Here is a 15,877-nt window from a genome sequence, read left to right as displayed (position 1 = left end):
CCCTGTGCAGATCACATTAGAAATTATCTTGATGACAAAGGAAAAAGAAACTAAGCTATTCCGTGCGCCTTGCTACTCTTTAGGGTGCAATCAGAGCACGTCTTCAGCATTGCTATTAGCATCCCTCCACCAAAGAAATCTCAGCAAAGCTTTGAGCTCACATTTTCAAAGATGATGCTGGAAAGCTTCCCAGATTATATATTTTCCTCTTTAATTTATACCTCTGAGGATAATGCTAATCAAGGAGGCAGTGAAAGTGGTGAAACGTCCTCAAACCTAGGTTGATTTATTAACAGTGGTTGCATTATTCTCACTTGGAGAACGATGCTCGTACCCCAAGTTTCCAGAAAAAAAATCTTGTTTGCTGGTAGGTTATCAAATACAAGCTGACAATGTACTTGCGCAGCAGATATGCATAAGTGCATTGCACAGTATGATTCATCTGCAAAACATCTAGCATGCTAGATGCTCAATTTAAAGTAGGTTAGAAGAACGATTAATTAAAAAGCAACAGCAGAGAGAGAGGCAGGGGGGAAAGCCCAAACTCTGAAATCTCCTGCTGGGAATGATATATTTTTTCTCACTCTTTGTTCAGCCCTCTCTCCTCGGGTTGGTTTTGAATAGTTTGGATGACATAGGGATGGACAGCCATGTAAAAATACAAGTAGTTAGACAAATATTACAAATGCCATCTTTGTGTCCTAGCAGATCTACCAAATATTCCAGGGATTATACACGGTCTGTTTGCCAAGTTCACAGTGAGAGCAGATTGCGTATCTTTTACACAGCAAAAATCCCCAAGCCTGTTTCCTTAGCCCTGACCTCAACTTCTACTACACAGCAACTGAATTATAAAGGCTAATGTCAGAAAGACTTTGAAGAAAAAAAAAATCACAAAATGGCAACTGGCTTTTACTGTGATAGATGCTCAGATGATCCACCGTAATCCCGAGTGGTATTTTTTAGAGTAGGAAAAAAAACCAGAATAAATGTGCATAAATCATGGCAATTCTAAAATAGAATAGAGAACTTTGCAGGCCAGAATTAGTGCTTTTAAAATTGAATTCATGTGTATTTGGAATAAATGTCCTACTATATAATCAAAGGTAGACAAGCTACATTTCTAAACACTGCTGCTAACCAAATCAGGTGAAACATATGAACTGATTTGGGAATAATTTGAAAATATATACACTTATTTCTAAGATTTCAATTTTTAAAATATTATTTTAATCCATGTATGTTTTTTGGAAAGATTTTTTTGTCTGATGGCAAGTTTCTCAAAAAATTTAAATTTCAGGAAATTCGGTCCTGCCATCAGGAGAGATAGGTAGGCATTTTCAAAGGCAGAATTCCTATTTCACCCATGTAAAAGTAACCCAGTTTTTACTTAGTGGCTCCACATCTGTGCATGTGACCTATTATTTGCTTGCTTGGCTTTTCAATCCTATATGCAATGTACCCACATTAAACACACGTGAAACTTTTTAAGTAGAGAATTAGATACCACCTACTAAAGTTCTACTCCAAATTGTTCAGTGATGTAAAAATCCTGTCTTGCCTGTAACCAAGATGCCCCTTACCAGCCATTTTGATATAAGGATTTCAGCTTAGTGAGAGTGATGATAAACAGAGCTACCACATAGAGGATCCAAAACCCTATTTTCTTTCATAAACAATGTATTCAGAGGAGGTTGACTCCTCTGGGACTTCTCCTGACTCTCACACAGCACCTCGGAGCTTCGCCTTTGGGCCCAACACCTTTCCTACAAACTAGTTTTGGTCTGAGAATCACAGATTATACAACACAGACTTTCAGGATAACCAGGAGGTTCTGAGAAATCAGTTCTATAGTCAACCACAGTGATACTTCTGCTAGAGCAGTAGAGAAAACAGCAACAACATGAATGCTGCGTTATGACTTTTTTAAAGAACTGCAAAAGCTGCAGAAGAGAGAAACCAGCCTCAGCTTTAGGTCAGCCTAAAATCAAAGGCAACTCTCTCCATTAAAGTTTAGTGCACAGCAATATTGCATTTAGAGCATCTATTTTGTTAATGATGTTTACCAAAGATGTAAATCTTTGTAATAAAAAGGAAAAAGACCCAGCAAACTGGCAAATATGGTACATCCTAAGACAGAGACGATCACTAACCAGAAGATGAAAAACTGGTGACCAAAATTGGGATACACATTTTTATAACTTTTCTAAGGGGCAGAAGAAGGTATTTCCCTTTTTGCTACAATCAGCCTGCAAATAACATGTGATTGCTGTTCATATCAGACAGCTACACCTGCACCGAGAGCAGTTAAGCCTCCAGTTCAGCTGAAGTGCACATTTAATTTCCAGCGTGTTGCATTGCGCTTCATTGCTGAAATCAACAGGAATGAAAATATCCTGAAATGTAAAACATTTCCTACTCACATGAGCAGCAAGTGCATCTCTTTTGCCTCTAAATTAAAGACCTAATTAAGACTTACTGGAATTCAGACCTCCCCGTACATCAGCAGTCAGTGGAGAGATGGTACCTGCGAAACCTCATTGCACCCTTCCACAAAGCACATGGGGATGCTGCTCAGGACATCAGAGGTGAGATGAGCTGCTCCCCAGGTCTGCCTGCTGTGGGTTTTCACCTCCCACCCCGGCCGTGGCCTCGGTGCATGTTCCTCATGCAGGGAGGGGGACACAACTGACCTGAACATGGGTGACCACATGCTCAGCGGTGGTAGACTTAGAGCAACTTTTAGGTTTTGCTCAGGATCTAGCCCTTTGGCCTACCAGTGATCTTGGGATGAAAAACATTTCCAAGCAGAGCTGCTCTGCTGGCTATGTGCGTGTCAGGACCTACGTGGGGTGAGGGACTCCCCACCTCCCTGGCATGCAAAATGCTGTCTTTGGGGGGTGTAGGCATCCTCCCTGCATCAGCCTTGCATCTGCAAGTCGGGGGGAGGGATTAGGTCTGTAAATGGCAAAACTCCCTTGCTGATTGCAAGCCATAAATGCAGCCTGCCCCTCCAGCAATTCCTTTACAGGTGCCCCCAAGTGCTTTTTGGAGCAGTGTGTAAGGGACCGGGCTCAGCAGAAGAAAATCAGTACAAACTCTGACTGCTCGGGCAGTCTGCAGCCCCTCTCTGCACAGCTGTGCCGCAGGGGCTGCCCAGGGTGAGGATTTTTAGGCAGTTTGGTCATACAGCCAGTGACTAACACAGCAAAGGCGGGGAAAGGTTGGGGATGTCGCTCAGATCTATAACTTCTGCATTTGCAGCTTTGCAATGTGCATACAAAGGGTGCTTCGATGAGGTGAAGGACAGCCACCCCGGGCTGTGTTTGGGAGACAAAGCACTGCCAGCACTGGCAGTGAGAGGCTCCTGCCCAGCCCCATGGCTGGAGCCTGTGCCCTGGTGCTGCGGTTCCTCCTCCTCAGCCACGGGGCTCAGCCAGGGGTGCCCACATGTGCACACGAGACATGGACTGATGTTTGCACAGAAAAAACCTCAGAGACAAGAGAAGCACAAGATCCCCAGGGGCTGGGAGCAGAAAGGTTTCCAGCCTGCCAAGGCTGCCCCATACATTTCCTTTTTACTGGCTGCAGTTAACAAGCCCTTCAATGTCTTTAAATCTACCAACAATAAATCAGCTGCCGTTAATAAATTCAACACTGCTGAAAAATAAGATGTAATTCATGTCCTGAATGGCACAGTGAAGCCTCGAGCTGACTTAACTCTGCGGGTCTGCAGAGTGACCCCTGTGCAGAAAGCATCCTTCTGCAAGCATCCTCCCGTGCTCTGTTCTCACCTGTACCCAGGCAAACACCCACTGCAGCACAACATCCAGGACAGGAGTCGCTGTTATGCGAAAATGCTGGGGATGCTGCAGTTTTCATGGCAAGGGCGTCGAAATAATCTCTGAGGAACCAGCTACCTTTCTGATATGAGATCTCATGATAATTGGAGGCTGTATCAAGGGCAGGCATCTCATTACAGCAGTGAAGGAAATATTCAAAGAACTCTTTTGGCAGCTGTTATTTAAATAAAGATAGAAAAGCTCACTTTTAAGGAATACTAAAGTATAAAGCCAATGCTTATGACATAACACCTTAATATTTGAAAGATATAGGCTTATGAAGGCTGGAGTCAATGCCAACAATTTCTAGTTTCACCTGGACACACACAATAGAACAAAATAAACAACAACATTATAATGATTTTCATTCCAAGTTTCCAATGTCTTTAAATGTTAATTTTCACAGTGCTGTAATGAGATAGGTAAGGGCTGGTGCCTCCATTTTACACACAAGTAACCTGAAGCAGGCAGGCCTAATGGGTAATAAAGCCAATTTATCCATGATATATCTTCTCCTTCATTTGTCCCTAAATTCAGCAAAACACATGCTCATCTTTATGCATATGCTCAAGACCATCCTAATTTTTTAAAGCAGTTAAGAATGTGCTTATCTTCCATATAATTAGGATCTTAAATACTTTATTAAAACAAGGAGGACTGAAATAAGTGATTAAGGTCCCCTCTATTTCAAGTCTTGTCTTGCAGGTGAATGCCAAGAATTTATTCTCACTGTCGAAGGTACAGGGTTTCTTAGAGGAATAGGCTGACCATAAATCAGAAGTGTCTTAAAAAACAAGAATACTAAATGTGGGGTATGTTCCTGAGTGCTGAATCGTGCCAAGTCTACGTCATCACATATATTTACTTTCCCTAAATTAGAAAACTAATTACAAATAATGCTTCATTACTCGAAACATGATTTGCTATGTGATGGTCTTCTTTTCTTTCAAAAAAAAACAAACAACAGCCAAAGAAAAAGAACCCTCAGAATTTTGTAAGCAGCCCTGACCTGGCAGTAAAAGAATACAACATGAAAAACAGACACAAGGACATAAATGCTACATTAAAAATGAGAAAGGCTTAGTGCATACTTGGCCCAGTTCAGAGGTACTGACTACTCAAGAGGGAAAGTGAGGCGAATTCCTAAGAAGTCACCCATTTAAAAACCTCCATTCCCTGTTGATGATGTGAACTTGTGGCACAATTCCTTGGGTATTTCAGGTACTTTGAGCTAAAACACACATGCACAAAATAATTAGGACTCGGGGCCAAATCCCGTCTTAGGACCTAAAGCAGAGCCAAATGCTAGTCCTGAGCGTCTCAGGTCAATCCAGGACACTCAGGTGGGACAGAATCCTTTCATGGGACAGACTGTGAAGACATGATAAACAGACCTGTGAGATCTGCCCAAACTTCTCCAGGAGGACTGAGCCAGAGGCAGCACCCAGGCATTTGCTGGGGTTGCCATCCGCAGGCAGACTGAGAGCACATGCTGAGTGTGCACATACTGCACACTACAGTTTTGGGGGAAAAATATGGTGTAAGACATGTAACTGAATGTCATTTTCCAGAGCTGCAGAAAAAAAGAAGGCAGATGTGCCTCCCAGGACCCTTACACCAGTGAGATATAGTGAACCACCCAGCCCAGGGGAGACTTGCAGCCCAGGAAATACTGCACCATGCAAAACCCAACTCTTGCCACAACTGCGACATCCAAAGCCTCTACCCTCCATGCCATTCTCCTCTTCCTCAACCTCTCCTCCTCAGTTCCTCGCCTATAAATAAAACATTTCTTTACCAAGTAATGAAGATTAAAATAAGGGAAGTGAGTCACCACCCCTGGTACTACTCTGCTCTTTCATCTGCCTCAGCCACTTCCTCAACCCATTTGCAGCCCTGAAGGATGAAGAAAATTCATCAGTGTGGAAGTCAAAGCGGGGATGGAGCTACCTGCATCCCTGTGGAGAACAGGGCAAAGACAGCTGCATTTTGATCTGTGTGGAGCTGAGAACTACATTGCAGCACAGATTTTAAACCAGGAGATTTTATGCACCCCCGATAGCACTTTTCAGCCCCAGAGCCCAACAGGAGCCCAACAGGAGCCATTGCTCCTACTTTACCCAAGTGGGAATGAAGGATGGTATTTCAATAGGATTTTTTTTTAGATGACCGATAGTGGGCTGTGATAAAATGGCCACTTTGTCAAGCTTCACGAGAATTATAGGAACAGGAGGATCCAAGTAAAAAATCCGCTGTGTTTCTGTCCCTCTCTGCAAAATCTGCTTGCATTCACAAAATCCCAGGGGATGGGGAAAGCCTCCACCAAACGATCTCTATCACCCTCACTCCCATCAGTATGTCAGAGGTTTTGAGGGACTAATCCAAGGAGCAGAGAAAAAAATAAATTAAATTCTCTAAATCAGGAAGGACTAAAATGTCAACAATAGAATTGGCATGAATACATACTCTTCCAAAGTGAGATTAAATCTGGCCTCAGTTGGCTAAATCTGAGCAAGATTGCCTGGCAGTTGAGGAGTATTTCCAACCAGCTGCTTAGGCTCATCTGTAGCGTACGCTCAAGTCAGTGAATCCACCCTATCAAGACTCTTTCTGCAGCAATTTCAAAAATCAGGTTTTGGATCTTGGTCTTTACAGTGCACATGGCCTTGAACAGCACATTGCCATGGATGCTTAGGGAGAGGGAGTTCTTGCTAAAGCAATACTTGGTGGGAAGGCCACAAAGGGCAGCTGAGCCAGTTGCCTTGGGGAACCTGTTGCATTTGGTTGTGCTATGACATCCCCGAAAAGCATCAGTGCCAAACCCAAGCAGTGCAGATGCTTACGCTCATACTCACTTCTCTCCACCCAAATGAACCACAGGGTTCTCAAGTTGCCTGAAAACCATCAAAAACCTCTTTCATGTTGAGGTGTAAAGCTGCCAGTAACTCACCCTCTCCAGTAATTAGAGAGAAACAATAAACTGAGATTTACAGGTGAAGAGTTATCAGTACAAACACAGGCTTATGCTAGGAGCAGCTCAGTGTAGCCCCTTGCTGGCAGGCGGTTGGTGGAGTTCATGGTGAGAGCATGTGGGTACACAGCATACATTTTCAAACTCGACCTCTACAAATCATGTGAATTACAAGGGTTATTTTCAAATGTCTTTACTAAAAGCACTGAGCCTAGAGAGTCTGTCCTTGTCATGGAACAGCAGAAGCCAGGACCACTCATGGTCTCGTGTGCTATATCTACACCCATCAGAGCATGAAACACTCTTGGGATTTGGTATCTCTCTGCTCCCCAGCGGGCAGAGGCAGTTCCTCAACTCATCTGCCTCATCCAAGCAGCTTCTAGTCCCTCCTTCCCACCTCACCTTTCTGGCACATACCACATGGGTGCCTTTCAGTCCCATAATCATAGGACTTCCATGCCACTGAGGCACTCTGGGGGATCCCAGCCAGCCCATGTCTGCTGTTCCAGAAGGGTTCCCATAGGCCATATTTGCCATTCTGTTGTGTCCCCATAGACATGTCCCAGTTATTAATGCCATCTCCTGTGGCACTGGCCACCTCTCCTTTGGGCAGCTGTGACCTGTCTTTGGAGGCAGCTGGAAACAGGGCAAGATTGCCAGGGATGTCCTGACTGCTGTGGCCAGGCTGAAGGCAAAAAGCACCCTGGCATGAGTGCCAGCAGGCAGGACTCACTGGCAGCTCTCTCAATCTCAGCTACGTGGATGTAGGGGCATACCACTGCTGCCTGTAAATCACCCTACAGACACCCACCAATGCACAAGGCTGCATACAGCTTCCCAGATCCTACCACAGGAATCACCATTTGTATGTGTTCCTGCCCTTTTTCCCTCTTTTTCCCCCTAAGCACACCTGCACCGTGGATGGTACGGTCCATTCTTACATTTTTGCCATTTCTCTAAAGGAAAACATATGTATTTATGCTGGGGAATGCCTGGTAGCCTGAGTAATATTTTTGGAAATAATTATTTTCAAGGAATTTTAATCACTGTTGATGTATAAAAATAAATAACAGAATCTGTGACCAGATGGTGTGTTGGGTGACATGGGGCTCTCTTCACCAACATACAACTGCTCACCAGCCTTTCAGGACTGCTTTAGTCTCCAGTCCTTGCAAGAGCTGCCTGCAAGCTCCTCTCACCCTGAACCAAATTCATCTTTGGGAAGGAGAGAAACTCTCCATTTGAAGGAGAGAAACATTTTCAGCAAAATTCAGAGGCCATATATAAAACCAAGAGAAACTGCTTTGTCCTTGCTCAGAAGCTACTGGAGTTGATCTTCATTGCAGCGCTGCAGGAGGAGAAGCAGGTGTGGGATCTGCAGCTCCTTATTGCCCTGACTTTGCTTGAGAAATCTCTGAGCTTTGCACTCCTCGTGGGATTTTTTTTCTGCAGTCCCAATCATTGCCGATTCTGGTTGATCTGAAGAACAGGGAGTGAAATCCATTGCTTTTCATCATTCAGAAACCACTCAGAAGGTTTTGACACAAAGCCAGTTTGGCTCAAAGCCGGGCCCACGGCCAGCTTGAAAATATTCCTGAGCCTTTCAACAATCCCTGGCTGGTTTTCAAACTTAAAACAAAAGCCGAGATCAGGGAAAGTTTGCAAATTTTTAGGTTGTATAAGAAAACTTCTGTACAACTTGTGATAAATTCCCACCATTTATTGACAGTTATTTTCATGCTGGGAGAATCTCTCAGTCTCCAAACCCTGCTCTTGCCTCAAAGAGCACAACCTTGTTTTTCACAAAAAAAGGCTGGTCTGAGAGGCGTGGAGGAAGATACGGGATGTGCTGGGAAACTACCTGGAAAACATACCGTCCAGTTCACTCGTTTGGATGCATTGTTCCTTGTCTAAAGTGTCCCCTGGTGCTCTATTGTGTAGGGAGTATTGTAAGTTTACAGCAGTTTATGGCAGTGTTGTAAGTCGCTGGAGCTAGGTATCATCTCCCACTGGGTCCATTCCTACAGCTTAGGAACACACAGGAATCCCCCTCTGAGCAGGAGAATTAAAGAGTTTTCTGAAATACTTGACAGTTTTAGATATTCAGCAATATGACAGACCTGTTATTTAGCAAGTTAAGAATATTTAGTCACACAGAGAGAACAGGGAAATTATTTACTCCCCTCAGTGAAGGGTGGGGGAGCTGTAGCTGTCTGGGTAATGTGGAACAGAAATACAGGTGCTGCAGCCAGAAACAGAAGAGAAGACTGCATGCACAGGGCTGCACTGGCTGGGATGCTGCTCTGTCTGCCATGGTCGGCTAGACACACACAACCACATAACAGTTACTTTGTTAAACAGGGAGAACAAAATGGGAAATGTTTAAAACACATTACTGCTCGTATGATATTGCTAATTTGACAGTCTGTCAATCCACAGCTAGCAAACAAGAAAAAAGATCTGTATTGCTCACTTTATCTCCACCTTGCCACAGTTTGACACATGCAAACAAATACATCTAAAGCCCCTTTGCAGAGGATTCCAAAAGCCGAAAATTACTTTCTTTCCTTCTCTTTTTCCTTTTCTTTCTTCTTTCTTTCTTTCTTTCATTCTTTCATCCTGTCTGTTCTGCATTTTATAAGTCTAAATCTACAGATCAGGTTAAGCCTGAAGAAGCTTTCATTAAATGTAAGTAGTATCACAGTCATTGAATTTAATGGGGATTTACACAGTTTAATAGACCACCCCTCTTTGTTCTCTACACTAAGATTCAGTATGGCTGTATTTTTGTCCATCAGTGAACAACAAAAACTCAGAAGATCCTTTCCCCCTTCTTCATGCTGCTGAGGCAACCCCACATGGAGACCCCAATCCTGCCCCTCTTCACACCCCCCCACACACACCTAGAACAGCCTTACATTACAAGCCATCTGCCCCTCTCTCAAGTAAAAAGTCACGTTTCACAACCTACCACTCAGGTCAGCGAATGAGCAGCACATCAGCAGATCAGCTGCCTCCCCAAAGCTACAAAACAGCAAAACATTTCCCACATCAGCCGATGGGCGTTAGATCCCATTTTACTACTGAACTCAGTAGCATCAAGCAGACAGAAAAGCACCAGGGAAACATCCATGTTGAGAGCACAGACATGCACAGATGCACACTCAGACCCGGAAAAAAACACACAGATGGGTATCAGTGGAGTAATACACGTAGTCACGCAGACTGTGTTGTTTCTGGCCAGCTACTCTTTGTGCTGATTGACTGGAGGGGATTAGAAAGGACTCAGCCCAAAAACGCAGTTCCTAATGCTGCTGCAGCTATTGCATAATGGAGACCGATTCCTGTCTCAAGCCCCGACCCTCAACTTACTCAAGACAAGTTTGATGCTGTCAGGCTGTATAATGGAAACACCTACTTCCCAGTGAAGAGGAATCTAGATGGGATCCACAAGCTTCCCCGGAGCTGGGTTATTTGGTTATTTGGGTTCTCTGATGGGTGGCAATGGGAAAGAAAGTATGGAAGTGTCATCAAGAAGGAAATGGAGTCATTTTTGCCCAAACATTTCTGCCAGGAGCTACTGGAAGTGGAAGCCTTCTGGAGTTCATTAATAAGTATACACCTGCTATCAATACACCCACTAAGAAAAGAATCCTAAACCAAGGGAAATCAAATACATCCCAAAAGTAAACTGAAATTCAATGAACCTGCAGACTTTAGCTAAACTAAATGCACCTTAGTCAAATACACCTAAAAAGCAAAAGGAGGAAAACACAGCAACCAAAATGTCCGTGATTAAATGAACATGTCTCAAAAGTATGCAGAAAATATACAAACATTTCAGAATAGGCACTCCATTAAAAGCTACATGTTGAAATAACATGAGGGGCCATGCAGGAATTCCAGGTGCACGGGGAAGAGCTGAAGTAACTCCTTTCAGATCTGTCACTCCAGATGTGTACAGGTGTATGGTAAATGAGGACAGAGCCCCCTCAAGTGAGATGAAATCAAATGCCCTCCAACATTTGACTGAAATCTGGATGTCCTATGCCTGGCAAACTGCAAAGAGCTTCAGGGAACTTGGCTGGGTCCTGCGTTCCCCCTCCCCCACATCACCAAAAACGACTATTTGCAGAGGCCGCAATTGCACATTATTTACTGTTTTCCTACATGGTCTCACTAACTCACTAGTAATGTTTCCAAGCAGCCAGGCTGGGAGAAGGACCGGGGAAGGGATGGTAACGAGACAACCAGGAGATGCTGCTGCCAGGGCCCCTTTGTTGAGCATCCCTGGATACCCCTCGCCTTTTACCTGGGGATGCAGTCGCCATGGCAACGGGCGGGTGTTCCTTGGCAGAGCCGAAAACCAGCTGCTCCCGCTGCTGAGCCCCATCTCCATCCCGAAGAGGAGCCCCAGCTGCATACTGGTCCGCCCCACCCGCAGCCCAGTGCACCCCAGTGCCCGCCAGCAGCAGGTCCTGGGGGTCCGGCGGGGCTGACATGCTGCCTGCAAGGCGGCCGCTGGTCTCCGGCTCTCAGGCTGCAGCGGGAGCCACGGAAAAAGCTGCAGTGGCCGCCGAGGGCTGGATGGTGCTGTGGCCGCGCTGGAGTCTGGCCGGCAGCAGGGACTCGGAGCCGCTGCTGCTGCTGTTGCTGTATTTCCACTAGCGCTTATTACGCAGGTGAAAATGGCTTGTTTAGTTGGAGCCTTCCAGCCCTTGCGTCACCCTGTGGCTGGCATATCACAGGGCAGGAATCTGCCAGCCTGGCTGCTGCTCTCCCCCGTTTAACTGCTTCAGCAGGGGAGGCATCGGCTTGTGTGTACAGGAGAAGATATGTCCCCTTCCAGGCAGGCACACACCTTCCTCTCCTCTCCTGCGGTCCCCCACTCAGCGCGCATCCCCCTCCTCTGCATCTCCTCCTCTCCAGAGCATCCCATGGAGCGACACAGCCCAACACAGCAACGGGCCCGCCGTGGGAATGCCGCTGGTTCCTCCTGCACCCCCAGCCTCGGCGGAGAGGGGAAAGACAGCCTAGAGTGAAGTGCATCCTAAAAGCTCCCCATTTCCCCCGCTCTCCGCCAGCCCCCCAACCCAGCAGAAGAAGCCACACTCTGCTCCCGAGCACCTGGGCTTGTTTACCCAGTTGGCTTCTTTCTGTTTGCAGCCATGCCGGAGAGATGATCACAGCTTATTGCATCTAAATGACACTTGTCAAAATAAACTCACAGTAGGTGTCTGTGTGCCTTTTTCTTTTCTTTCCTTTTTTTGGTGTGCCATTGTATTTGCTCGCTTATAGAGGTGGTGTGAACTCTCAGGGATCCTTGCTGTTAGCAAGAGCAGCAGCGGCATGAGATACAGCAAAGGTGAAAGCACAGGGTGGGATCTGTGACGCTTCCCAGGTGCACTGGGAACCCATATCCTTGCCATCCTTTCACAGATGAGGAAACAGAGTCAGGTGAATGGTATGAGACCATTCCTGCATTGCATGGAGCTCTGGCACTGACAGGTCAAAGTAAGGAATTTACTGCCTTGCAGAAGGACATCTCTCTTGTGATGTGACAAGTCAAGCTACAAAGTGGAGAGTAATTGCCTCAGCCAAAAGACTTCACCCCAGCCTTGCTCTTTGCCTCTTGCAGTAACAGATCTCCAGCTGTGATCTTTATGTCACAGCATCCCTAGGCATGCTTCAGACCCTCTCCAGCTCCAGCATGCTTATGCTTGGGTTTGAAAACTTAACTTATTCTCTCCAGGCAAGGGGGGAGGAAGTCCAGGGTAAGCCCACAATGCAAGATGAAGAGCCTTAGAAGTAGCTTCCAATATTTCCATTTGTGTTACCTTCCCAGGGAATCTCCACCCTTATCCTCACTCCAGTTCTGGAAGCCTTCCTGCTGCCATCTGATTTCATGCTGTTCAGTCCCACCTCCCCACAGCCCTTCAAAGATGGGCTCTTCAGCACGGTGGGGTGGACCAGGGACAGGAGTGTCCTTTTGGAGGTCGACAGTCAAAGGTGCCACTGTGAGCAACGCGCTGAAGATTAGCCAAATCACACTGGAAGTGAAGTGACTGCTGTGAATTCATATAAACTCTGCTGTCTCAAGCTCTAAGTAGCAAGGGTGATTTTAAAGAATAAGACATTATTCTGGTCGGGGTTGCATGGTGCAATTCTACTGTGGAGATACTGTAGGCTAAGATCAGCAAGATTTGGCTTTAAAAAGGGAAATCACATGACTGTTTCTATATTGTCACGAAAAAACTCTTCAGAAGTAGTTATAAACCGAGTGTACTCTCTTCTGTCTGCCCTATAAGCTCTGATGCCTTGTGGGACAGCTTCTGCAAACAAGCTTCCTGACATACCATCATCAACTGCACTTGTACGCACAAGGTCCCATGGACTTTTGAGGCTCTGCCTGCCCTGATAGTCATGCTTGAAAACTCATAGTACAAGTTGGTGAGTTAGCACTTGAGGCAGATCTCAACAGACAGTGTGGACCTAACCACCAATAACTTCTTTCTTGTTTTGAGCTCCCTAGTGTGATTAATTGCTGAAAAACAACGACATCAAACCCACTTCTCCCTTTTCTATGCTTTGTGCCCTATTTCAACATCAGCAATTATTATATAGGTCATTTTACTTTCAGGGCAACATATGCTTTAACACAGCATGTAAGACCATCTAGGCTAGAACAAGAAAACTGCTCCAAACCACTTGGCTGAAACACGGCTATCCAGAGGGTAAAGACTACCAGGGAATTTCCTGCGGAGCCACAGCTTTGTAAGTGTCACACAACATAGTCTATCAATTTCAGCTTTACTTGAGAGTTACTTCCAGGTAATCCATACTCCAAAGACACCTGAGATAGATAGACAGAAAACGTATCTTTGAGACCAGCTTCAAGTTTTTTGATTGAGGAAAAAGCTTCCTGAACCATGCAGCTCTGCTGAATTCCTCTTTGTGAATGCTGATTCTCCTGTAACTACACATAGATCATTTATTAAGTAAGCATTATTTAACTTCTCTGTGGAACAATGTCGAAAATATGCCTTCCAGTGTGCTCAAGCTGCCTTATATGCACAGGCTCATTGGATTTTATTTCTTTATGTCAAGATAGGACAGTGTTTGCTGCAGTTCAGTAACACATGATTTTGGTCATCATGTACATATTGCCAAATCCCACACCCTGTTGCTCACCTCATGAGATAATTTTACCTAATTTTTACTTCCCCCTTTCACACATACCACATCGTGCACAGTGTATTGTCTGATTATGATTCTGGTGACTTCAAAGTTACTATTAATAATGTTAATGATATACAGTATGTTTTCAAAAATACGTCTTCCCATATAGCTTAATCCATGTCCTTGTTCAGACTCTCTGGTTTTCTTTTGTGTCCATCACTCTCTGGGATGGCCCTATGATACTGTGTGTGTGGGTCAGTAATGGACTGGATGGCTCAGGAGAGGCGTGTAAGAGCACCAAGCCCCTGACAGCTTTGCTGTATGAGCAATATGCAATCACAAAGGTCTTCCGATAATGCAGCATCATCAGAATGTGTGCACACGTGCTAGGAATGATTCATTTCTACAGTCCAAAAGGTTATCATGATCTGAGGGTTGTTGGCGTGAAGACAGACAGTGTTACTACAATAAAAGGCTTGGAGGAAAGAGTGTGGACTGTGTGCTCTGGTCTTTGAAGAGAAATGGGGACAAGGAGGGACAAGTACAGAAATAAAGCAAAAAAGTGATTTTTGCTTCAGGGATCCCAATTGTAGTGCAACCCAGGGCTTTATTTCACCGGTTTCTATACAGTCTCCAGGTGACTTGGAACAGTCTCATGCAATACAATCAGCCCTGCTCATCACCACACAATATCAGGTGGGAAACTAGAGGTCCAATTTCAAAACTTGGATACGAATCTTGGGCTCCCATCGACTGTCACGAGTGTGGTACATACATTTCTGATAGCAAAGCTTTGGTTTGCCAAGATGAATGGAAAAAAAAAATCAACAGGACAGATACTCAGAAATCTTGATCAATCCATTTTGCAAGCTTGTACAGAAGCTTTGAACTTGTCACAACCCAGGCTGTCGTGTATAAGTTTATGTCATTAGAGTTTTTACAGGCTTTTCTAAGATTCCTGCCGGAAGATCAGGCTGGATGAAGATCTAATCAAATGTGTGCTTAAGAGAGGTGTGAGTTTAAGTAATACTCGGCACAAAGGAACAAAGATGATTTCTTTCTGTCTTCAATGAATCTTCAAAAGCTCCCAGTAGTTTGTATTGTATTGTGTGGAAAACTGACTTGCGAAAGGCTCATCTATCTCTGCTCATTGGTATTTAATTCTCTTGCTTTTCCCTTTGGACATTATAAGTCTCTGAATGTATGAAGTCTGAAAACTTATACACACAAATTGCTTCTCTTTCTATTATAGCCCTTTGTGTTCTGGGGCTGATGTATGTTGCTGGGCCAAAGTGACTTTGAACCTTGAGGGGATTTTTGGTCTCAGATGTAACATTACCAGCAAAGAGCATAGGACGTGGCAGGGTATATCAACTGATTCAGCAATAGAAAAAAACATCTTCTCTTCCTTGCGGATTTATTCTTGAGGTTTTAGAATAAATGAACTGCAATAGGAAAAAGAAAAGCAAAAAAAGAAAAGCAAAAAAAGAAAAGCAAAAAAAGAAAAGAGGCTTCTAACACAACTGGGAAAACAAAGATGAGCAAAACAACCTCCCCCTACCCCACAGCAAAGACTCCAGCACTGTAGCAGCTACAGTGTGGTTTTCACTTCATCACATCTGCACTGCAGACCACCTGGTTTCCACACGGGTCTCACACCCTCTCCCCCAAACAAGCAAACCTCTGGGAGCGTATGACAACACTGGCCTGGCCAGTGTGCATGAATTTCCTTCCACAGCATGCAATCAGATCTCATTCAGACACAGACAGGTAGAAACCCCAGGAGCCTTGCTGTGGGGTAAACCAGGCACATGCCTGCCCTACAAGGCACGGAGAGCTATTGGGACTCCCAAGGCAAGGCTGGGAATCTGGTGAGAGTAACGAC

At 44.9% G+C, this 15,877-nt stretch overlaps 1 protein-coding gene across 1 annotated transcript in view; it reads right to left on the bottom strand.

Annotated features, from left to right (window-relative positions):
* RTN1 (reticulon 1) overlaps positions 1 to 11,315 on the bottom strand; it is a 122,276-nt gene extending 110,961 nt beyond the window's left edge. Inside the window, exon 1 of the mRNA XM_068399063.1 lies at positions 11,126 to 11,315. Within this exon, the coding sequence (XP_068255164.1) occupies positions 11,126 to 11,315 (190 nt within the window). The remainder of the gene's footprint in view (positions 1 to 11,125) is intronic.
* Positions 11,316 to 15,877: the final 4,562 nt, after the last annotated feature.

Source organism: Nyctibius grandis, chromosome 4 (assembly GCF_013368605.1).
Source record: "Nyctibius grandis isolate bNycGra1 chromosome 4, bNycGra1.pri, whole genome shotgun sequence".
Lineage (NCBI taxonomy): Eukaryota > Metazoa > Chordata > Aves > Nyctibiiformes > Nyctibiidae > Nyctibius > Nyctibius grandis.
This window is presented reverse-complemented; position numbering and strand designations above follow the sequence as displayed.